At 37.9% G+C, this 25,722-nt stretch overlaps 2 protein-coding genes across 2 annotated transcripts; one reads left to right on the forward strand and one right to left on the reverse strand.

Annotated features, from left to right (window-relative positions):
* Nucleotides 1–1,227: 1,227 nt before the first annotated feature.
* LOC134790083 (mediator of RNA polymerase II transcription subunit 30) lies at nt 1,228–7,001 on the forward strand. Its single transcript, XM_063760848.1, has 8 exons — nt 1,228–1,454; nt 1,590–1,708; nt 3,334–3,397; nt 4,026–4,134; nt 5,036–5,108; nt 5,525–5,659; nt 6,434–6,565; nt 6,890–7,001. Exons 1-8 carry the CDS (start codon nt 1,334–1,336, stop codon nt 6,983–6,985), a joined length of 849 nt encoding a protein of 282 aa, XP_063616918.1. The 5' UTR covers nt 1,228–1,333; the 3' UTR covers nt 6,986–7,001.
* Nucleotides 7,002–8,169: 1,168 nt separating this feature from the next.
* On the reverse strand, nt 8,170–23,133 carry LOC134790084 (uncharacterized). Its single transcript, XM_063760849.1, has 2 exons — nt 22,974–23,133; nt 8,170–8,560 (listed from the first exon to the last, which is right to left on the reverse strand). The coding sequence occupies exons 1-2, from the start codon at nt 23,020–23,022 to the stop codon at nt 8,241–8,243; spliced, it is 369 nt and encodes a 122-aa protein (XP_063616919.1). The 5' UTR covers nt 23,023–23,133; the 3' UTR covers nt 8,170–8,240.
* Between the last annotated feature and the right edge of the window lie 2,589 nt (nt 23,134–25,722).

Raw genomic sequence — 25,722 nt, forward strand, 5'->3', positions numbered from 1 at the left:
CGGAGTGAGCCACGCCTGCCTATATATTAAGCCCCCTCCAGACTATGCGCGTGAATCGCGGGCGAAGCCGCGCACGCGAGTGTGCAGTCGATTTCGCAGGTCTGCGTTCAGGGCTATAACCGCGAAAATCGAAGTTCGCAAATTGCGGGCATTTTTCTCTGTCACTCTAATTACGCCTTCATTGGAGTAAAAGAGAAAGATCCCCGCAATTTGCGAATTTCGGTTTTCGCGGTAACCCCTCAGGACTCCACACTCGCGTTCGCGGCTTTGCGCCGCGATTCGCGCACGAGTGTGGAGGAGGCTTTATACTACTACTTAAGCCCCCCATTCACACTCCTACCTTGTAGTCCGCCTCGTAGTCCGCCTCGTTGGGTAGGATTGTGTATGGGGGTTGCGGACTACGAGCCGTCCTACCGTTTAGCCGTTTGTAGAATTTATTAGGCTTTAGAGAATATAACCAAAAATTATAGACATGGCGTCTCCGTTGGTTATATCCTCTAAGTACTACTATTTACTATTTAGGCCCCGTTCGCACGGCAGCTTTTTCAACGCGCGTTAAAAAAGCGTTTGAATGACACAAATGGATAACCATGTATGTATTCACACGAAGGCGGTTTTTAAGCGCGGCGCTTTTTTATCGAGCACTGTTCGATTTTCGGCGTTGAGCGTTGGCGTCAAATTGAATAGACCATACGGAAATCCGTGTATCTGTTCTCACAAGCGTTGAAAAAGCGCCGGCGCTGCTGTCAGTTGGCTGTCAAGTGTCAATTTTTGGTGTCAATCGTCAAGATTATTATTAGTTTCACCTTAAAACTGTCAACTTATGCTTACAAATTCCTGAAATATTCAAGCTATATTCAAATAATACGTCGTAATAGCAAATAAAGTATGGCTTTGCTGAGATGCGTACGTGGCAGTACGACTCACAAGTGATTTTTAAGTGTTCATATGAACACAAATATTGGAAACGGTAAAAAAGCGCCAACGTCGGGTTTTAACGCAACGCTTTTTAAGCTGTCGTGCGAATGGGGCCTTAGTCTTTGGGAAGATGTCCGCAATATGCGAACATCGGTGTGGTGCTCGCGATGATGATTGTAGAGCGGTAACTAGACGGTTGAGCGTGTAGAAAAACGCTTGATGACTTGACTGTCACTTAGGCCATAATTGTTTAAAAAAAAAAAATTGACTGTCACTGTCACAAGCAACCTCGCAACAAAATAGCTATTATCTTTTTTATTGGGCTCGTACTGTTTTTCTTGTTAAAGAAAGTCAATTTTAAAAATTGAACTGTTAATATTTAGTGTAAAATCACGGTTTCGTTTACCTCTCCGCAATGGCTGGTCAGGGGCATCAGTTTCCCGGTAACTTCCAGGGAAACGCCGGCGCGATGCGGTCCGGTTTCGGCGGCGCTCCGATGGGGGGCCAAATGCAACCTCTGCCCAACCAGTTAGCAGGTAACTATTTTAAATGTGTATGTCTCAAGCAGAAGAGACCTTATGCAAAGTAGTCATGCTACAAATGTTAAATGATTAACGCCTGTACTCGCGTTGTTGACTGCTATGTCATCCATTGTTAATTTGTTCTTCCAGGGGTGATGGGCGGTGGAATGGCCAATCCAGGCGGCATGGTGGGGATGGGCAACCAAATGGTGCCTCCATATGGGGCCGCCATGCAGAACCAAATGGGAGCTATGGGTATGGGTCCCCAGGTAACCAAATGTATATCACACAATATTTACAGCATTATTATACTTCGGCTGCTATTTAACTGATCACCAGATTTAGTAAAATTTAATACCAAAAAAATCTATTTTACCACCCTAAAATCATGAATGATCACCAAAATTATAACACCATTTTAATGTGAAATGATTACCAATTTTATTACATTTTACTATCCTTTTAAAGGAAATGACACCAAACTAATCATTATTAACCCAAAAATAGTTCATGATTACCAAATTTCAAACCCCATTTTAATGTGAAATGATAACCAAATTTTTAAATCTTGCTATCCCATTAAAGAAAATGACACCAAAATAATCATTGTAAACCCAAAAATAGTAAATGACCACCAAAATTAGAACTCCATTTTAATGTAAAATGATAACCAAATTTTTAAATCTTGCTATCCTACTAAAGCAAATGACTCCAAAATAATCATTGTAAACGCAAAAATAGTAAATGATCACAACAATTGTAACCACATTTTAATTAAAAATGTGCAAATATTTAATATATCGTTATCCTATTAAATTAATTAATGCACTTCGTCACCTTTTTCTAGTAGCATTTTATTTCTGTAACAGTCGCAGTTCTAACCTAACCTAACCCACTTTTCTAGTAGCATTTTGTTTCTGTAAGGGTCGCAGTTCAAACCTAACCTAACCCACTTTTCTAGTAGCATTTCTTTTCTGCAAGGGTCGCAGTTCAAACCTAACCTAATCCACTTTTCTAGTAGCATTTCGTTTCTGTATGGGTCGCAGTTCAAACCTAACCTAACCCACTTTTCTAGTAGCATTTCTTTTCTGTAAGGGTCGCAGTTCAAACCTAACCCACTTTTCTAGTAGCGTTTCGTATCTGTATGGGTAGCAGTTGAAACTAAACCTAACCTCCTTTTCTAGTACCATTTCGTTTCTGTAAGGGTCACAGTGCTAACCTAACCTAACCCACTTAACTGATAGCAGTGTAACTTACTTTTCTAGTAGCATAACGAAATGCTACTAGAAAAGTAGATTAGGTTAGGTAGGTAAAGGTATACTAGGTATGCGGTGCGGGCTACGGGGGGTTGAGCGGGAGGGGCTAGTAATTTTGGCATCAGTTTACTTTATTTGGTAATATGTATACATTTTTTGGTAATCATAGTGGTTTATTTAGGTGAAAATATCGCATTAATTTGGTCTTCAAGATTTGGTGATCATTAATGATTTTTGGTGATCATTCAATATATTTGGTATTTGAATACAATTTGAAGTGCAGTCGTAATTAAAATGGTGGTACTTTTGTATTTTTAGGCCTTATTTTTTTGGTGTTCAGTAATTTTTTTTGGTAAGCATGATTTTTTTATTTAGGGTACCAAAGTATTTTTTGGTGGTCATTATATTTGTAGCCTTATACTTCTAACATTGAAACCATTAAATAATCCCTAAGGTTCATTTGGTTGCCAATACATATTTAACCTACTAATTTTGAACACTGTTTTGTCAATGTAAAAAAAATAAACAACTTAGCTGCTTTTTGAAAAGGCAGTTACTTACACAATTTACAGAAAACATACACACACATTAACAACCATATTAACAAATGAATGTACACACTATTTATTTGTTTCCAGGGCATGGGTGTGGGTGTTGGAGGTAACCCAAACCCAGGATTAGCCCAAGCTGTGCAGCAACAAGGTACTAAAATGTTTTAGCACTGTTCTCTTTTTTTGGAATATAGACCTCTCTGTCGCCTGTTGCCATATCCTTCACTAGCCAAAAACTTGTCAAAAACTGTTTCTAAAAAATATTTCTAGACGCATTTGGAGCATGCTACCTATTTTTAATTTATAGTATGGTAACTATTTTATAAAAAACAAAGTAAACACTCAGAGGTATATTCTTCATGCAGTTCATCTAATTTAATTTCCTTTTTTTATCTTACAACCATTGGGGAGTCCTGACCTGATTTTCGTGTCATTAGGTGTGACCCCTATGCCCAACTTTAAATGCAATGCAATATATAAATATTTTGAATTTGTTTTGTTGAGTTAACAATAAATATATTGCATGTGGCAAACCTTTTAAATTCTTAAACTAACTATACAGTTTAACTCACATGATTGGGATCATCCATTAACATAACACAAAATTTCGATTTTCTTTTTCATAGGAAAAAGATAGGTTTAATATGTACTTTCACGCTTTGCATGATCCCCCACCCCCCTGTTGCTGTGACGTAATATGTGGATGGACCCTTTTTAGTCCAGGGCAGGGGTGCAATTCTTTACACAATACTATTATACATTGTTTCTTGTGTTTCCAGCAAGCATGCAGCAAGCTGTGGCGGTGCCTACATCTGCTCCTCCAGCAACAGCCTCAGCGCCCGCACAGCCTCAGCAGAACAAGGACTTCAACACCGCTTCACTTTGCAAGTATGTCACAACCTTTTTGATCTATGGGAGCATTCCATGAAACAAGTCCCGAACAAACGCGAATTTTCTAAAGATTTGCAGGTATAAGAGTTTCCTTTTCTATGATAAATGGTCAAAAATATGCACAGAAAAATAATCGCCTGCTTTAAATGCCGAACAAAAAGGCGCAACATAGGAAATAAAATGCGTTTGTACGGGACAGCCAATGGAATGCTCCTATGATACCATGTCTCCAAAGTGAAGACACAAATTTTATTGAGGGGTGAGTGATGAAACTATAAGTCGAGCTAATGGGTTTTGAAATTGGTTACAAGTTACAAGTGACGCAACTGTGTGGAGGTCTAAATTAAATTAAACCATATCAGTATTCTAGACTTCTCAGGTTTGGCCACCTAGCCTTTGATTTACTTATGTCGAAAATGAATGAAATCAAATGTGATAAATATAAAGATAGTTTATTATTCAAGTAGGCATATTACATACAATGCGCTTATGAACGTCAAATAAAGCTACACGCTCCAACCCTACACCTCTTCCTCCTTCCTCGAGAAGATTTAAGTCCCCCGTTAATTGGAGGAGGGTATCCCAATATGGGACCGGCAACAAACTCGGCGGGACATGTATGTTTCATTTTACTCTGATACTCTATCTACTTAATCTTCGGTTCTGGCAAAAGATATGATTTCAGTCAGACACTAATTTTGAGCTAAAAGAATAGATTAGAAATTTCATTCCTATTGTAATTGTGTCGCTTAACTTCAAACTTGGGTAAATCCATTCGACCCTCTAAGCAAATGTCTACCCTATTACCTGTTCTTAATACCAAAATCGCATAATCTGACAGATGGATTTACCCGAGTTTGAAGTTAAGCGACTCAATTCTGTTTCAATATTTTTCCAGATTTGGCCAAGAAACAGTACAAGATATAGTAAGCAGGACACAGGATGTTTTTCAAACACTAAAAGCAATTCAAGTAAGTTCAGGTATAATTATGTAAATTTATGTGTTTGCTACTTTCTTGTATTAAGTATGCTTATTAGGGTTTTTATTTTGTTTTGTTTAAAATGCATGTATCCAGATATGTCAATTCAAGGTTTAAATTTAATTTTGAAATGTAATCAATAATAATTTATAGAAACAACAACTTCAAATATAAACATTAATTAAGATGTTTTGGTAAAGTGTGTGAACCGTAAGCTCGCGGGGTGTTTGAACAAGAACAATTTTATGTCACAAAGGGGAAGTGAGTTTTGTTTTCTTCCTTTAAACAAGTTTTGTAGTTAGAGGTTGTGCAATCAATTATTTATTTTCTAATTTTATTATAAATATTTTTCCTATTGTATATTTTTCGTTGTTTTTGAATTTTAAATTGTGATTGTTTTCTTGTAGCCTCCAAACGGCACTCAGATCGGCGAGAACGCCAGTAACGATAAGAAGACGAAGATGCAAGAGCAGTTACGAACGATACGGCTTTTGTTCAAACGTCTGCGCCTGGTGTATGACAAATGCAACGAAACGTGTCAGGTAAACATATTATTTATTAAAATTGGCATCAGGCAACAAGGCCTATATTACATATACTTTATAGCCCGTATAAGCGCCGCATTAAGGACTGTGTGACACGCGACGTGGTCGCTTTTGATATCGATAGGGACACTCGGGAGGAGCTCGCGTCAGATCGCGATGGATGGAGGAGTACCATGGCGAAAGGTAGCGAAATCCACGACAACGCATGGCTCCAAGACCTTGCCCGAATACGCGCAAAGAGGCACAATCCACCTGATGATGCCGACATGGCTCCCTGCTTCAGCTGCCACAAATGCCGGTCCCGCATTGGCCTATACAGCCGCGAGAGACGATGGTAGCCCGTAGTGTTCGCAATCGCTCGGATAATTTTTTTTACCACACATTTAACGGAACTGTCGAAACACTACTCCCGCTAGGACTAGCGTGGACACGCTCGCTACAGTGTCTCACAGAGCAAGTAGTTACGCCACCACAGCTGACACTTCTTCAGCGTGTTTAAGATTCAATTACAGACCTACATTAAAAAAAAATACTCCAGCAACCGCAAGAGCTGGTTCTTGTGGGCATTCTGGGACCGCCTAGTAGGCGGACGCCCGGCCTAAATGTTTTAAAGGCAATATCAGATACCACTCACCCCACATTAAAAAAAAAATGTTGTCCATCTGCATCACAAACTAAAAAAATCTGTCCTTGTTTCCTCTACAGTTACTTACTTATATTTATGGGAATATCATTTTTTGTGACACATTGTAAAATCACCATTTGTTACAGGGTATGGAGTACACACACATGGAGAGCCTAATCCCGTTGAAAGACGAGGCCGACAACAAGACTTTGGACGAGCGGCGAAACACGGAGTCTTACCGACGGGACTTGGAGGAGAACAGGGAGCTAACGGAACAGGTGAGAGTTTGAACTCGTTACAACATGAGAAAGGAAGACAACCCTGTAGAGTTGATAAGATTAAGGCACCAACTACACTTGACAAACTGATCAGTTAATCAGGCCCGCTAAATTTTGCTGTAGGTATGGGAATTTATCATAGTTCTTTGCTGACTGTCAACTGACCCATATACCAACAAAATTAAGCGAATGGTGATAGAAGGTTTGGTGCAACCGACCCTAAACCCAATGTTGTTCGTGACGTACTCCATTAATTGACATACATTGTTAGATGGGCGAGATAATTTTCGCCATTGTCATTAATCAACGTTAATATTGTTACAGGTGGTCCTCAAGAACAAACAGCTCAAAGAAGTCATAACGAATTTAAGGACTATCATATGGGAAATTAATGTTATGCTTACTATGAGACGATCTTAAACAATTTAAAAAAATATTGTAAAGCCAATTCATACCATTGAAAGTTTTTTTATATGTTAGTGATATTCTAGAGATATGATGGACGTGTATGTTAGATGTATAGGAAGTAAGGATCATAAGTTAAGTAGGTTTTTAATACTGTGATAGTATATCTAGTATAAGTAAATATATCTTTGAAGATATCTTTCTCTCTTCATCAGATATCATTTAGGATAAAGTAGGTAACTAAACGCGATGAGCTTTTGGGAGGTTTACTTTACACCTTCTATCAAAGATTTGTGACGTTCTCAATCAAAAGGTACCACATTGTCGCTTGCCATAAGGTCGCTCTGACAGATTATTCGTATAAAGATACAAGCAAATGTCGTATTTATGGTAAGCGACAAAGTGCCTACCTTTTGATTGAGAACGTCATATTTGTTTTCTCATTCTCAAGTAATAATTTGGCCACGATTTCAAGGTAGGTATAATCATTTATGTACCTAATTATATGTTTGTAGTGTAAATTAAAATCCGAAGTGAATATGGGAAATGTACAAATTTGATTATTTTCAAAAACGGTGTCACCTATCGGCGGACCTATATTAAACAACTATGTAATTGTTAGATATAGTTGTGTGTCGAGAAATGTTGATGACTAAGAAATCTCCTTTGTAAATATATTTTTTTGTACTTATTTTAATGTCTTTATTTCAAGAAATAAAAAACAATTGAAATAAATAACTTTATTTCTTCAAAATTTAAAATAACTTACATAAAAAATCGGCAAACCGTCGGTTGTTTTGGATCCAATATTTTCACGTTTAAGTACGTCTTAGGAAATAAATAAAGGAAAATCTTACGTAATCTAACTTCACTCTGGGGTTTAATAGATCTGCTGTTTAAAGCCACAAAGTCGTATCTCCATACAAGTTTCATTAATGAGTTACCTACGACTTTTTCTATTAACACTGCAAGATCTCGAGTATTTGAGTTTTGCGGTCCCAGCACCGCTTTATCTAACCGGGGTTCCAAGTGTATGTGCTTAGGAGTCATATCTATTTGTTTTATAAAAGAGTAGTTTTCAAACTGACCAAAATTAGAACAAGTAAACATGCTCTTGTAGATACTTAATCTTATATTTGACCTATTGGGCTTGCTTCTCTAAGGCCATAAGAGTAAAAAATCTCAATGTTATAAATGCAAAACTTCTTACTTTTATAAAACAAATAGTCATTTCAGTCACGATTCTTACAAACTACTTAACTACGAAAGCTTATCTACGCTCAATCGGTTTCGCGATCTCGGAGCTTGCTTTTTTCGACTTCTTCTTATCATAAGGGCGGTGGTCGATGGGGGAGTCGTCTTCAATTTTCCTGGGTTTCTCAGGCTGCTCGGGAATGTCAGGTTGGTCGGCAAGTTCAGGCATTTCGGGGGAAGCCTCGAGTTCTTTGCCGGCGCTGCGGCCGGCCGGCAGCGCGTGGAAGGCCTCGGCGAGCTCAAGGTTGATTTCCTCAAGAGGAGTGTCGCCGGTGCGGATGTACACGGGCACGTAGCCGGGCACTGGGGGAAGGAACTGCCATTTTGGACGGGCCTCTGGAAAGAAGAGAGATTTTATAAGCATAATTAGGCCTATGTAATTAGGGGACGGCGTAAGTAAATATATACAGTGGGTCCGATTTAATCAAATATGGAAGTTGTTACATGTACTTATATTATGTTTCGTGGTAAACTATACTATTTATTTATTTTATGTTAATTTTTTTTTGTTGTTCTATACTTGTGTATGTCATTTGTCATAGTTTATCACGAACAAATGTGACGATTCTGATTCTGATGTCCATTAACACCAGACACAATAATTATATCTAATTAGAATATTTAAGGTGTCAGAACGTAAGAACATTCATAACATATTCGGATAAGTATCTTAAACATTCTTACGGTATACTTATATACCGTACATATGGTACATGTACAATTACAAGACTTGTAATACATTTATTTAATGTCCGAAATCTCTAGTCAGCTTATAAATCGACGTTACGTTAGGCTTACAAGTTAAAATAAAAGATTTTTATTTCAACCACAAATTAAAATTCTAAAAGTTCCAAACGTAACTCTAGGTTTCATAATTAAGTTGCGCTATTTTATTGTTATGTGCAACATACCTACGTAATATAGTTTTACTGACGTACTTGCAAGACTTTAGACTCACTTTGAACTTAACACACTCGTATCATAATTCATACGCCTACGTCACCCGTCACCGAGGAAGTAAAGTCCAGTGGTTATCGCAGAAATAGCAGCTTTACCGCCCAAGGCAGACACAACATGCATTTCATAGATAATAGCCTACTTGAACCGCTCGACTCGTTACTGCGGTCGTTCAACTCTGACTTATTGGATGGACTATCGGCAAAGACTTCTGTGCGTAGATTCCGCGTGAAGCTAATAAGTACGAGTATTAGGTGTGTTCGTTACACGCGGCCGCTTTTACTTATAGGTACCTAAAGCAATCCTCGAGCCACAATTGCAGCTCATATTACATACCAATTACAGTAAGGGGATATTACATGTGTACCTACACGTCGCAACTTTCTATACCTACTCCAAAAGCTCTTACTACCAAAATTATTGTAACTCAATAGGTAGGTACCTAAGTTAATAACTTAACAATCAAAATTACTTGTAACTTTGTCAGTGTAACTAATATAGCTAAAACAGCTTTTAGGCAAAATATTTACAGGAGAGTTTATACTAGAAATGTGGCTTTTCCGTATTAAGTTTCGGAACCCAAAAATTTGCGTAGTAAGCGCGCACATGCTGCAAATGTGGAAACATCTGAGCTGTGGTGGTCGCGCTTTGATACCTTAGTATAGGAGCGCTTAATGCATATTAGGTAGGTAGTGAGCACAAGTAGTATTATTATACTCCATCTATCATTGAGTGATCTGCGACTATCGGCCTATGGGGAGCTACTCGTTAATAAGCAACTTAAGCTAAATAAGAGTGATGCTAAGATTTCGCAGTCGGACGCGTCTGGATGCGTCGAAGGCTGGAAGTGATGCTCCAAACCTAATCGTCCGTGAGAACAACATGTAAATTGTCTACTGCCCACATATGTGCCTTTCCATCAGATACGGGTCCTCAAGCTTCATGTGCACAAGGACCTTTCCATCAGAAAAGGGTGGAATGCCACATATTACTCGAGGTTTATGTAAGTACCTAGTGTCGGCAACTGAGTGTTTGGAATCCTCACCTTTAAGACACTTTTTCCGCTAAGCACACAGACAGACAGACGGACGGACAGCGGAGTCTTAGTAATAGAGGGTCCCGTTTTCACCCTTTGGGTACGGAACCCTAAAACCATCATCCCCAGCATGGACATCTCAAAGTCGCAAACTACTAATGCACGGTGCAAGTAGCGAAATACGACATACGACTCGACAGCAGTTTTACGACTGCACTTTCAGATATGTGGTCGTCGTAATGATTACGACTTTACGAACCGACGTTAACAGATAACTAAAGAAGATTATATGTTGGCAAGTTAGAAAGCTTCTTTATTGCCGTAAAATAAACATGCAAGTTGAAAGTTAAGGTGAGGAAAGCCGAGGCAGTTGGGTATATCACATTTTCGTTTAAATATTCGACAAATAGCAATGTTAAAGTTTCATTTCTATGCCTACACATGAAGTTAAATAAAAAATTAATAAATAAATATTATAGGACAGTCTTACACATATATATTGACTAAGTCCCACAGTAAGCTCAAGAAGGCTCGTGTTGTGGGTACTTAGACAACAACAACAGTCACCCAAAAATAATTCAGTAATTGTTTGGTTCGACTTAATGTCGACTTTAGTGGACATTAAGTCGAACCAAACAATTGATCACCGTAACGTGATTGATGATGATGACTGATGTATTACCTATCGTAATAGTAGGTCGTATAAACTGAGGTACCTACTTATATATGTTTTGGGAATATGAGACCCTGTAAGAAATTTATGGTGCCGGTACGGTATCCTGTCTTGAACTCTTGAAATTTTTCCAAAATTTATTTTGACTGACGTCTTACTTTTAAAACCGTCATTGATTTTTCAAATAAATGAAAACGCACCTTTGCAATCTTTGCACTATTTCATTCAGAATGTTTAACGGTCGCGCTATATCAACATTTACATTTGCCCAAGCGTTGACAGATTTAGCATAGTCTGAGGCATTCATCTACCTACATCAAAATTGTACACCGGCATAATACCGCAAGTACTCATCTGATACAGTTACTTTTCTCTGATGGATACAGAGCAGTGGGTCAAATTCTCTTGAGCTTGTTTGGACTTCGGCGTTATTAAAACTTACGTGTAACTAGGGTTTGCACGACGGATCCGAAATGTATGCGAATATCCGCGGATCCGGATCCAGATCCGGATAATTTCATACATTTCGGATCCGGATTGCAAACCCTACGTGTAACTAATAGGTACCTACACCCATCTGCAAAAGTGCATAGCTACTTTATGAATGAATTCCATTTATAAAGTGTCCATGCAATTTTGCCGCTCGCTGTGCAAGTCCCTATTTGTTAAACTTAGAACCTTGGCATTATATAAAGGAAAAAACATTTAATGTGAAATGTTATTGATATTACGCTTCCTATTCTTTTGTTCTTCGGCAAAGTTCAAAATAAATTTTGGCAATCATTTGTCTTTAGAAACTAGTCAATATTTAATTGTCCGTGGTGATAATATTTTATTACTTATATTAATAGGTAGTTTTACTTAAAAGAATTGGTGCTAATGTTTATAAAAATATATCGATATATATATATATATATTGTGGCAGTTTTTATAATTTCACTTATATTTTCTACACGTTCCCGTAGCTCGATACCTGTAGATAGTTTTAAGCTCGTATTGTCAACCTACCTAGGTACCTCCCTATTTTATTTCCTAATTTCTCTTGTCTATCTCGGATGCACCCAAGCCATATAAATAGAAAGGTGTAAAATTGCAGGCATAACAGTAAAGTTAGTTAGCGCCGAGTGCAAGGCAATGACCGCGGTTCTCTGATTTTTCGATTGTCCATCGTGTGTGGTTGACAGTTGTACAATATAAACATTCAGCAATATTATAACTGATTGAAATATCTCTAAATAGGTACTTAATCATCATTAGATACATTCACTAAAATCTTGTTAATATGGATACCTAGTTCACAGATTTAGGCGCAGCACACAACACAAGCTACTCGTACCTATTGAGCGCGTGATAAAAAACGCCCTGCGTCTACGTCACATAATACACAGTGTCCACCAACACTCAAGGGCTGGTAATGAACTTGTGTAGGTACTAATAAAAGACAGCTGATAAGTACAGCTCCTGTGGGTACAGAAATATAGGTACTTATGTATCATCGAGTAGTCGCATAATAAGTGTGCATGCAGCGTGTCGCATGGTTAAAGTAAAAAAGGTTGTATTGTATTATCGGTAAGTAGGTACCTACTTGTTGGGTCCTTAGTAGGTTTATTCGTAGGTACCTATTATTTTGACTTTATTGCACATAAAAGTAAAAATAGCGACCTGCGATATTACCTGGAATTACTTATTATATTGAATTCGTTTTGAAATGTATTAATTAGTTTATAAAGTTTACTATGGATCGATATCTTGTACGAAATAAAAGCTTTTTTTTAATTAACTACCGCAATCCTTCATCCAACCATCTTACTTATAAGTATGCTTAATTGCTTATTGAACTCAAGTCAATGTAGTGGCAGTGCTAGTTTTATTGTGGTTTCTCTAATAGTGCGGTATTTGCGGTAGTACGTGTGTGTGTGCTTAAAGTTCAAGTGCGTCGACTTTTCATGTTTTCTATGTAACGGTCAAACGTCAAATTAACTGAAGGTGCCAATTAAGATCATAGCCTCAATTATCTTGGATAAATAATTTAATTGGACATGTATTTCGCATCTACGCGGATTAGATATCTAAGTACAATAATGTAAGTACCTAGGTATTTGAATTTGTTGAAAAGTAAAAAGAAGTGATCTTAAAGTCCTACATTCACCGAGCGTGAAATTAATAGCAATGAAAACAAAGTAAACTAAGACTGAACTAATGGTTCCTGTCTATGAAATAATATTACTTTAATGTATGTTTCGGATGTGCTTTACGGTTTTTTTGCCTGTAATTTCACAGCTAGTCAAACTTTATTCGATATAAGTCGTATAATGTTTCAACTAGGCATTTCTAATAGGAATAATGCACAGTCAGTTGCAGAGACGTCTGATCCTATTTGGACTACCTACTACAGTCAAGCTAGATATGTACAAATTGTACAATATATACTGATGTGACCAATTTGCCACAAATATGTATATGTATAATATTATGGCATTAAGGCCATATCATCACTATTACTTTGAAAAAGCTCGTATCTCGCACTGCTAGACTGCTACTCAAAGTTAAAACGCAGCTAGCTGTATGCATCCCATACATAGTTACCACATTTTTTGTTTTGATTGACAGAACAAGATACGAGTTTTTTCAAAGTACGTAGTCACGATATGTAGCATTCTAGGAAATTGTCCACCGTTGGCCCGCACAACCGCGAATGTTCTGTTGTTTTATTTTCTGTAACAATGGATGTAAAAAATGCTCAGTTAAATAACGTTGGAAAACAGGTAATTTACGAAAAAAACCTAGACCTATATATTAATTTGGTCGCGATTTGTAAGCTAGATGTGCCAGGGATCCCTGTAGCTGACTGTACCTACTTTTGCTTAGAGTCAAAACGACCTTATACCGGGTGTGGCCTGTAATATGAGCAAAAAATTAAACAGTATGCTGTACTCCACATACTGACCAACATTTGTTCAGCGACTTTTAAAAATAACTTGGGGTTTGATTTTTAATACACTTTAAAGTTTATTCTAAGACGCAATGTATTGCGAATTTTGTTATGTTTAAGGCGTGACAAGCAACGTCAATCACAATGATAATATGGCGTGGCGATGGCGTCCATTAAAGATAATATTTATTTTGTATGAAAAATAGGGAGTCTAAATACTTCATAATTTTTAAAACTTGTTGAACAAAAGTGTCACCGTTTGAGGAGTACAATCTATGTTTTAATTATTTGCTCATGTTACAGGCCACACCCGGTATAAGGTTTATTATGTTCATGTAATTGCATTATATCTAGTGCATGTCCTCGGAATGATTCTTCGTTATCAGTGTTATCATGACTGTAGTAGAGATGACTATTGTGGGTGAATAGGTACATTGCCGGCTTGCGTGTCCACTATAAATAAATATAAACTCTAACCTTTGCAACGCGGTCAATTAATTATCACTTTTTGCGTACTATTATACATATATCACGCCTAAGATAAGTTAAAGGAAAAACGCTTTGCGTTGTAGGTTATTTATTTGAAGAACTGAATTTCCAACAGTTGCACAAATCAGAGACCTTAAAAGGGGGGCTAACGCAAAATTGTAATTTTAAAATTATATTTTACATTTTTAATTAAGATAACAAAGGAAATATTTATAAGGGCAAGCTCCAGCCGAAACCTTAATTGATTAAAGTTCTCTCTAGTCTAATTTTCATTTATTTTCAGTATCATAACACTTTAAACTCTCGCGTTTTGTACACATATTTAATTGCACAAACGGGTCTACCGCGATATAATTTCATTGTTTTTACCACTGACTTAATATTAGAAATAGACACACAGAGCGGAACAAAAACGTCAACAAAATGTGGGTCAGAATGACATTAGCGGCAAACTTGCATTGATGATAAAAACGCTTACGTAAATTTTGAGTCAAGATAAATGTTTTGTACGGAAAAGAACTTACTGTCGTAAGCATTAAGTGTCAAATTTGTAAACATTAGTACCAACACTGTTAAAACTTTAAGTCCGATGGCACTTGTAACGTCACCATTGTATTTACTAGAGCTCCCGATACACGTGTTACACGCTGACACGGGTACCCGTGTTCTTAAGCCCGCCGGGCTTAAGAACCCGAACTACACGAACCCGCCCGGATTCGGAAACGTTTACACGGGTACCCGTGTACACGGGTACACGGATACACGAAATAACGGATCTTATTTACCCGCCGGTTCGACCCTTCACTCTCGTGTAGCGGAGATTCGTGCTATGAAGACATACGATTGAATATGTGGAAGGTTAGGAAGATTCGATTACCTACTTTGCAGTTTTACTGGATTGATTTGTAATGTCAATAATAGGTAGGTAAGTACAATTTGTTTCAATAATCATAAGATTAAAATTAACAATATATCAGTAACCGTTGACTTCATTGTTGGTATTTCAGTTTCTTCATTGATGTAGTTTTTTGATAATTAAAGTAAACCTAAATACCACCACCACCATGTTACCATTTGTTGGGACGTCAGTCTTTCCGTGACCACAGCTGGTGCAACTCAGCTGAAACGTCGGAATTAAAGGTAAAAACAATGAAATTATATCGCGGTAGACCCGTTTGTGTAATTAAATATGTGTACAAAACGCGAGAGTTTAAAGTGTTATATAAACCTAAATGATTATTTAATACAAAAGTAGATAGTTATGCTTACTGAAACCAGAGTTGGGCATTATTCGAATCATTTTTAATGTAAATAATTATGGTGAGATTAATATTCGCGAATAAACCATTCGTTTAGAATTTCGAATAAGAAATGAATATTCGAATAAATTACACGAAGGATTTTTGTAATACACACTCAGATGGCAAATCTGAATAGGTATGCAACTGCAGCGTATTTTAGAGCCAAGGAAAATTTTGGGAAAGGCCCCAACTGACCGTCGCCATCCATGGTGGGGACAAATGGGAATTGTTTATATGCAGCGCCTATTCCCATTTGTTCCCGGCCGGGACAAGTGATAATACATCCGATATTTGTGTAAAATATTATTATGTAGGGTCTACCCATATGTTCCCCGCGGAGATAAATGGGAATTCACCCATTATTGGTAATTATTAGTAATATGGGAATACACCAATAATGGGTGCATTATTGGTGTATTCCCATTTGTCTCCAATTCACGTGACCTACGCCATGCACGAGGCGGGGACAAATGGGAATGTTTATATGAATTTTGGTGTTCCCATTTGTCCCCGATATTGGCGTTGCCATTTGTCCCCATCTCAAAAGATTTCTATGCAGCGTCTTTCCCCATAAGTTTCTCGCGGGAACAAATGGGAATACACTCTTTATTGGTGTATTCCTATTTGTTCCTGCCCTACGTGACAGCCGCCATACGTGAGGCGGAGACAAATGGGTACGATTTATATGCAGCACCTATTCCATCAGTTCCCGATAAATGGGAATACATCCGAAAATTGTGTTCCCAATTATCCCCACCCCAATAAGGTGGGGAAAAATGGAAAATATTTTTATGCAGGGTCTTCACATATGTTCCCCGCGGAGACAAATGGGAATTCGACCATTATTGGTAATGACGGGTGCATTATTTGTGTATTCCCATTTGTCCCCGATTCACGTGACCTACACCATAGGCGGGCACAAATGTGCATGTTGTATATGAGTTTTGGTGTTCCCATTTGTCCCCGATATTGGTGTTCCCATTTGTCCCCGAGGCGGAGACAAATGGGTACGATTTATATGCAGCACCTATTCCATCAGTTCCCGACGTAGACTAATGGGAATACATCCGAAAATTGTGTTCCCAATTATCCCCACCCCAATAAGGTGGGGAAAAATGGAAAATATTTTTATGCAGGGTCTTCACATATGTTCCCCGCGGAGACAAATGGGAATTCACCCATTATTGGTAATGATGGGTGCATTATTGGTGTATTCCCATTTGTCCCCGATTCACGTGACCTACGCCAAACATGAGGCGGGGACAAATGGGAATGTTTTATATGAGTTTTGGTGTTCCCATTTGTCCCCGATATTGGTGTTCCCATTTGGTGCCGATACAAAAGATTTCTATGCAGCGTCTTTTCCCAAATGTCTCTCGCGGCGTGGACAAATAGGAATTCTTCCGAAAATGGTGTGTTCCCATTTGTCCCCACACCAATAAGGAGGGTACAGATGGGAAATATTTATATGCAAATCCTATCACTTCTGTACCCGGCGGGGACAAATGGGAATACATCCGAAAATGGTGTGTTCCCTTTTGTCCTTACAAAAATAAGGTGGGAACAAATGGGAAATATTTATATGGGGTCATCCATTAATTACGTCACACGAATTTCAAGGTTTTTTTACCCCTCCCCCCCTCCTTGTCACACTTGGTCACATTTGGCAAACCCCTCCCCCCTGGTGTGACGTCACATTTCTTCAACGAAATCGACCAATATTTATTTAATATTTTATCAAAATATTTTTGACAAAAGAAATATTAGTAATTTTATAACCCAAAACTGATTAAGAAATTAAATTAAACGAAGAAAAACGATTATCGTTTGAAAACCTTGTTATTTAAATGATAATTAGCGTATAAAATAATTTAAATACATTTTCGGTTACTGATGAAGTTAAAGTGACGTCACAAAGTTTATGACCCCCCCCCGCCCCTTGTCACAACATGTCACATTTTCTTGACCCCCTCCCTCCCCCTAAACGTGTGATGTAATTAATGGATGACCCCTATGCGGCTTCTTTTCCTATATGTTCCCCGCGGGGACAAATGGGCATACACCCATTATTGGTTATAATGGGTGCATTATTGATGTAATCCCATTTGTCCCCTATCCACGTGACCTACGCCATACATGAGGGACAAATGGAAATGTTTTATATACAGCGCCTATTCCCATCGGGGAACAATAAGAATACACCCGTTAATGGTGTGTTCCTATTTGTTCTTGCTTCAATGAAGTGGGGACAAATGGGAAAGATTGTTTGTCTTTTCCCACATGTTCCCGAAGGGGACAAACGGGAATACCCCCATTATTGGTGTATTTCCAGTTGTTCTCACCCCACGTGACCGCCAATACATGAGGCGTATTCCCAGTTTCCACACCTCAAATCAACCAAACAGATAAACCGATAGAAAACATTTTCTTTTTACTATTGGGATATAAAACAGCTAAATAGTTATTTTGTAAGCTAACTATTCGACAATATTATTCGCAAATAATTTATTCGTGGGCTATTTTATTCGCCGAATAAATTATTCGCGAATGAATTGAACACGAATGATCATTCGAAAAAATTATTCGTCATTCGCGAATGATTTGGTAATTCTCATTCGTAATTCGTCATTCAAATGAATTTTGCCCATCTCTGACTGAAACTACCACGAACGGAATATGTTATATTTTCCTTTAACAAAATCGCATTTTGCTCACTGTTAGCAAAGTACCCTTGTTCGAGCTGCTGAGGTGAAAAATAAATTAAATTGGTACAACACATATCAATCACATTGAACATCCATATATACATTACTACAATCTCCGCTACACGCCAAGGACGGGTTAGGCCCGCGTGTATTTAAAGTCCGTTTCGCCGTGTACACGGGTACACGGGTACCCGGATACACGGATCTTAATTACACGTGTGCACGACTACACGTGTAGAACGGGTCAGAAAACCGTGTACGTGTAGTTCGGAAACGGGTACCGAACACGTGTACACGAAACCCGGACACGACCGCGAGCCCTAGTATTTACGTCAAACAACGTCAAACGAGAATAATGAACGAATGGAGTCCCTTTGGTACATTTTAATAGGTATTACTGTACAGAAAAACCAAAGTAATAAATGAAACAAATTTAATTTGATCGGGAGTTCAAATAAAATTTATTCATGGTAACAACCCGTGTAAGTTATCATAAAACAAATTTATTTTTTAATAAGTAAGTATACGTCTTAAAATACTATTTTCCTTGAAATAAATGTGTATTTTAGATCTACATAATACTCTTTGCACTTTCGTTCTTTGCAATATAGTGCATGGGGACATTTAGGTCGCTACTGGTACTGATTGGTTATGGTCTTTATCAAAAAAATCCTGTGGTTGTCACTGTGTTCAGACAGGTTTAGCATTTACAGTTAGTCGATGTAAGCCCTTATTGGTCGTGTATATGTCGGAAACAGGGAAATGGGCCGAACGCACAAGTGCCGTTTTGCCTTGTTTAAAACTGCATCACCCCTATATCTTGCTATAATAGCAGTCCACTCTGCACGTCGCATAGGTTTTCTTGGAAATCTTGAATTTAAACATAATATTATATCTTACGAATTCCATATAAAAATAAAAATATATTGACCTCACATCGACTCATTAGATTTTTGTTCCTTCACATCCCTTCTTTGGTACTAACAAAATAATTTGTTCAAAACCATGAAATTACCACCAGATTACATAAATTATGTAATGCTATCCAAAGAACTAACCAAAAGAAATACATTCCATGCTTTTTCCTTGTTTTATCATTGTTATTTTTGCATATTTTTACGACCATTTTACGACATTGTTGACAACTTCACATTTGAGCGGTCCATACAAGACTAAACGAAAAAGTAACGCGTGATCTGTTTTAACGTTACTTTTGCGGGGCCATTTTATGCGGCTGATTGGGTATCCAGTTCTTATTCTATATCAATGGTTTTTACCTTTAATTCCGACGTTTCAGCTGAGTTGCACCAGCTGTGGTCACGGAAAGACTGACGTCCCAACAAATGTCAACAGAGATATTAATAAAACACCACTAAACTACCCGAAATTCGTTTATAAAAATGTTTGGGGTAGACAAAGAAATTGCAGCTACCCGTTAAAGTTTAATGTTTATTGTCCACGGCACGACACGCAACACTCACAGTATCCGTACACTGGTCCGAAGATATATCCGCTGGTTTCAACATTTGAATCACTGGTCCCCAAGTAGACGATAATTTGTACCCGTCCTCTCGGTTGAAATTTTTAGGGTGTTTTTTAATTTCAATCGCCTCTCTCACGATCCGCGGATAATAGTGTCGCTCGTTGGAGGGGACTTTGGCATTTTTATAAACGAATTTCGGGTAGTTTAGTGGTGTTTTATTAATATCTCTGTTGACATTTGTTGGGACGTCAGTCTTTCCGTGACCACAGCTGGTGCAACTCAGCTGAAACGTCGGAATTAAAGGTAAAAACAATGAAATTATATCGCGGTAGACCCGTTTGTGCAATTAAATATTTTCAGTATCGTTACTCTGCATAATAAATTATTTTTTACAATATAATTCTAGTATAGCATAGCTATGTATAGCCGAGAGATTACACGAGCAAAATTTCATTTAACTTTAAGAAGTAATGGACATAATATAGGTAAGGTTTAAACCCGCGAGACGGCCATATCTTCCGACGCAATTTAAATTTCGCGCAGCGCGCCATATCTTTTGTTTCCTTCTAATTTCCTGGCTTCACGCCCCCTCTTAAATGAAAACAAGATAAAGTTGTACAAATATATTCTAACCAAACGGCTTTCAGACAGGCAGGCGAAATTGCAATTACTTGTAAGTAAATGTATACATAAATTGGAGAAACGCAGCAGACTAGTAGAGCAGTACTTGTTTGAGAAACTGGGTAAGTGAGCTTGGCCAAATAAGTCTCACTGTCAGGCTCTTGTCTTGTTTACTTTTCACTTTAATTGCAAGTTAATACACCGTTACTAACAGCGGGACACAGCTGTCATCCTATAGTTGGAAAATCGTTAAACTTGGCTTAATACTTAGTTAAAATTGTGTAAGACATCTGCACAATTTTACAAGCTTTTACCTGCGTATTTTGATTTGTATTCGGGTAAGTCATATGTATTTATGTATTCAATTGACATCAATTTGAGTTGAGTTATTAAGTCAATGTTGTGTGCCCTTACAGGGTGTCATGGTCTGATTTGTATTTTATTGTATAACATCTGGATTTACTATGTACATGACGCAATAAATGAAATGATGTGTAATTTGATTTAACATGAACTAATAGAGCTGATCTGATGATACAACGGTAATGGGGCCAAAATAATTCGTAACGAAAAATGGCAACTGCACCGAGTTATCTCGACGATAGGAAAGGTTTAGTACCTATACAATCGGCAATAAAAACTTGTGTCATATATTACATAAATTATACTTGTGACTGCCAAGAGACAGCTTTACCTCTACATATTTTTATTTAGATCGTTTTCTCTACATATTTTTATTTAGATCGTTTTGTAACTATTAGTTAAATATATTTTCCCACACTTTCCCAAGCAAAACATGTTAAGTAGGATATTCGTTTATTAAGTACTACTTAAAATGGATAAACAAGTGGCTAAAGCTAATTCCATGACCAATAGTATAAAAGTATTTAAGTCGGCGAAGGAAGTCATCGTCCGCTGTCCAGTGGCGCGCATCCCACCGGGAACGGGTTGATCGCGGTTTTTACATTATTATAAAATTCCGTTCCCCACAAATAACTTCGCTACACGCGACACCCACTGCGCTTTTGCTACCTTCATGTGACGGCACTTCAAAGATGTACAGCAATGAATTTGGTAAAGATGGATACGATTGGTTGGAAACGTAACAGGTTGAAGTCATGCCAATTAACTTTTTTTGGTTTTAATTCCAATGACGTGATACTTTTAGGCACCGATGAGTTCATAGTGCCCTCTTACTCGGAAACGTTGAGTCCGTTTTAGATTTCGCGGGGCGATACGATATAAATTTCAAGGGCTATATGTTTTGTGTTATGATTCTAAAATTATTTTGATAGGTATGTCTAATTATGGGCAAACTTTCGGCCCCATTTGAACTTTAAGATACGTCAATTAATAGATCTAGAAACGATATGTCAAACAAAAACGTCACTTTTGACACTGTCACATCTAATCCATATCGTTAGAGATCTATTGATTGACGTAAAGTTCGAATCGGGCGGTTTGGCCAAAAATATATTCTTAGTTCACAAAAATATTCGTATTACTTTACTGGTTACTGGCTGTTTTACTGGCAGTCTGAAAGCAGTTAAGTGCTTTTTGATGGCCGCGGTTTTTTATTTATTTTGCGTTGTTTAAAGATAACGGACTTCAAAATTGGATGTGATACTCCGGCATCGCGTAACTTAAGAGCACATTGACCTAAGAGTAAGTGAGACTAGGTTACTGCCAATTACTTTCATGCATGTCGATTAGGTCCGGTTCCTCGATCTGATATTTAGAGGTTAATCATAACCTGCTCAGCTATGACTCAGGTCCATCCAAGTCAGATTCATCGCTTGTGAAGGTACTTTATTTAATTATGTAATTGTAAATATAATTAATCAAATTGTCCAGATTGATGATGTTATTGTATCGTTTGTTACTTACTTACACATATTTTTTGTAACAAAATCATGTTTATTCAACAAAAATGACTAGGTAGAGCTAACCGGTATATTCAATAAACAATTAAGTTTTTGCTCAACATTGGGGCTTTGATTGAATTGTTGGGCAGTGTTTTAAGTTTTTTTAAGAAGGTTGATCTTGGGCATGATCGCGGAAAAGATGCGCAAGAGATCCACGCTCGTGATTCATTGCCGAATAAATTATAGGTATTGGCCATTAATTACCGTGTCAACTAGTTTTTGTTTCAGCACTTTGCTTAATTGTGCCGGTTCGGGAAGGCACAAAGCACTTTAATCGATGTTTTAATTTTAGGAGCATCCTTACAATGTAACTAATGGCTTTGATCTATCATGTTCGTTAAAAACAAAAAAAAAACATGGCTTTACCATGTTTTAACAGTCACTCAATGTTATTTTTAAACCGTCTTACAATTACTTAAGCATAGGTTACCTACCTACTATAAATAAGGCAAAATAATGTAGCTTGTAAATTCGACTAAGTACTTAGTTTTGTATCAGTACTTGGAATAAATTAAATAAGACTTTCTTAATTTATTTTTTCGCATTCAGTACCGACCAAATTATTATAAACCTGAATAAAAATAATTGCAAATATAAAACATTTAACAAATTAGATCAAGGACTCACCTATGACAACACAGTAAACAACACACAGCAGAACCAAGGACTTGTACATCGTGATCTATTTACTCTGTTAATTACAAATAGTAGCGAGTGGCCGGCGCGGGCGGCGGCGAGAGGCGGAATGGAGCGCCCGCGCCGCCGGCCGGGTTAAAAGCGGTAAAACCTGCGCGCGCCGCCCTCGCCGGAGCCCCCTGCCCGCTCGGACAGCTCCACTGGGAACATTACTTTTAAAGGGGTACACTTTAATTTTTATTGAAAGTTTAACTAGGTACATACAGGGCCGGATTAACCCTAAGTCAAAGTAGGCAACTGCCTAGAGGCCCCGCCTCGGCTAGGGGGCCCCGGCGGCTCAGCGCGTACCAAATTAAATTTTGTTCCATAGGGTCAAAATTCAAGAGTAAATTTTTTATTCTTATAATAATGAGTATGCTTTGTTATTGTTTTTTCTTCGATCAATTCTTTAAATTAATGAAATACTGTAATAAAATTGAAGCAATACGTTACAGTTTACGGGGCGTATTCTGCGTACCTGTTGTAAAGTTGTAATAATAGGGGATTTCAGTAAAAATGGTTCACTTTTTTCGAACAACCAACAACTTTTGGGTTATTTCGACTCAGAATCACGAGGACTATTGATTAAAACAAAGAAAAAGAAAGAAGACGAACGTGTCCCTAGTTTTTCATAAGAATGCTCGACCTTCAGCAACTTTACTTCAATTTACCATTGGTTTGTGTTCCACATATCCTCTACTTCAGCTTAGCCTTTGGCCTCGCTGCGCCAAGCTCGGCCTGCGGTCTCGCTTTTTAATGCAATGGAAATTGGTTCGTTGGTTCGTATCTGTGCTCCACTATTTATCCTGAAGCCTGATGAAGCACGGCTTTGAGTTCGCATGAAAGCTCGCCTCACTGGGGCACTTCGGACTTTTAGGCCCAGATGAAGATCGATACCCGGCCTTAAAACGCTTTCACAATTTGCGATAAGTATTGTAAAAAAAAATTTCGCGCTCGCTGCGCTCGCGTTTATTTTTGGTTCTTTACTTGATTCTGTATCATCTACATGTTAGCTTGACTGGTGAATGAATAGAGTTAGACCAAGAAAAGTCTGCCATGATTTTGATAGCATACGCAGTGCAAGTGTTATTTATACGTCATAATTTCATAGAAGTTTTGACGTTTAAAATAACACTTGCACTACGAGTGCTATCAAAATTGTTGCAGGCTTATCTTGTTCTAACTCTAGTAATTTAAGTAATTTTAACATGAAAATTCTTTATTATAAGGTTGATTCTAATCATGTGGCTCGGCGTTTGGTCTTATGGTCGGACAATCGCTGTTGAGCCTCGCAAAATATTAACTATTGAGAAAATCAACTTTGCGCCACTAGTTGAACTTAGCCTTTAGCCTCGCTTAAAATTTGCCATAAGAGGTAGAATAGGAAAGTGACGGTGAAGCTCACGTCTTTGGTATTCCACTGGGAATTGGCCTTAAGCCTAAAGGGCTCTCCCCACACTTGACGCGACGCGGAATCGGCAAAAACCGATAGAATAAAGCTTTATATCCATGCAATAAGAGCGAAAAAGACATCGTTCGATTTGGATCGGCTCGGCCGACGCCTGAAGATTGAAATTAACCCTTTGACCGCCGTTGGCATGTATACAAGACAACGATAGAACGATACACTGGCGCCGCTGTCTTGTATACAAGACACAAATTCAACCGCTCGGTAAATGTGAAAAAAATATCAATTGTATTTTGTTTTACACTCATGTTAATGTTTTCGGTCTTTGTTTAAAAAAAAAATGCATTTTCAAGCAGCTATATAAATCCATTCTTTTATAATAAGGCTATCAAAAATATTGCTCCAGATTTCAACGTTTTTCATGTTCCTCGTCGCCGTTGTCTTGTATACAAGACAGCTAGGGATGGGAATGTTAACTCGATATGAGAATATTCAACATAAACATCAAATCTCGTTTTATTTAAAAAGCATTTGAACACTTGTTAAATGCCAATTGGTGGTAACTAGTAACTAGAATCCGCAAAACGAGAGAGAGACAGGCATAACTATAGCTGAAGTTCAGGGAGCTTCTTCAGCTGTCGATAGTAGAGTCAGACAAGTAAATATGTCCTTGTGGTCTAATTGCAGAACAAATGATTTATTTTGAGATGATCGTGTAGGGGGGAGTAATATCCTGCAGTGACCGCTTCGCACAAGAATGGTGGGTCTCTATTGTTTCCCAAACAGCTCCAAGCCACAATGCATTGCTTGCCCGAATTTTCGTTAGTCACAATTGGTTTTTCACAGATACGCGTAATTTTTCAGGATTGCCATCAGAATAACCTTACGAAAATCCTGAAAAGCTAACGGTTTCAGTTTTATGACTAATGATAATATATTATGACAAACAATACACTACGACTCTAAACTTTATGAGAAACAAAGGGACCCCAAGAATGGTACAGGCGGACGCTCGGACTAGTCAGTATCGCCTCACTATGAGAATGTTATATATTAAAAAGAAAAAATTGTGATGTCATCCTCGCTGGATGTAATACGGGAACTGACAAGCTCACCTAAGGAACATGTCGAATGTGAAACATGCATTCCCGAACATTTCCGATCCCCACCCTTTTCCAATATTATTGTTCTTCACTAATTGACAATTCAACCCACGTGTAATTTTCCCCAATGCTGTTCCGGTACATTTATATTATCGACACACGATGCGCAGCTCTAACGTTACGCTTATAA

This window comes from Cydia splendana, chromosome 4 (assembly GCF_910591565.1).
Source record: "Cydia splendana chromosome 4, ilCydSple1.2, whole genome shotgun sequence".
Lineage (NCBI taxonomy): Eukaryota > Metazoa > Arthropoda > Insecta > Lepidoptera > Tortricidae > Cydia > Cydia splendana.

What these genes read in the sequence shown, in the direction of transcription:
- LOC134790083 (XM_063760848.1), top strand. Translation starts at nt 1,334, where the DNA reads ATGGCTGGTCAGGGGCATCAGTTTCCCGGTAACTTCCAGGGAAACGCC. An exon ending in TCTGCCCAACCAGTTAGCAG is followed by an intron (nt 1,455 to 1,589) that starts GTAACTATTTTA and finishes TTGTTCTTCCAG; the next exon opens with GGGTGATGGGCGGTGGAATG. An exon ending in CTATGGGTATGGGTCCCCAG is followed by an intron (nt 1,709 to 3,333) that starts GTAACCAAATGT and finishes ATTTGTTTCCAG; the next exon opens with GGCATGGGTGTGGGTGTTGG.
- LOC134790084 (XM_063760849.1), bottom strand. Translation starts at nt 23,022, where the DNA reads ATGTACAAGTCCTTGGTTCTGCTGTGTGTTGTTTACTGTGTTGTCATA. An exon ending in TGTTTACTGTGTTGTCATAG is followed by an intron (nt 8,561 to 22,973) that starts GTGAGTCCTTGA and finishes TCTTCTTTCCAG; the next exon opens with AGGCCCGTCCAAAATGGCAG.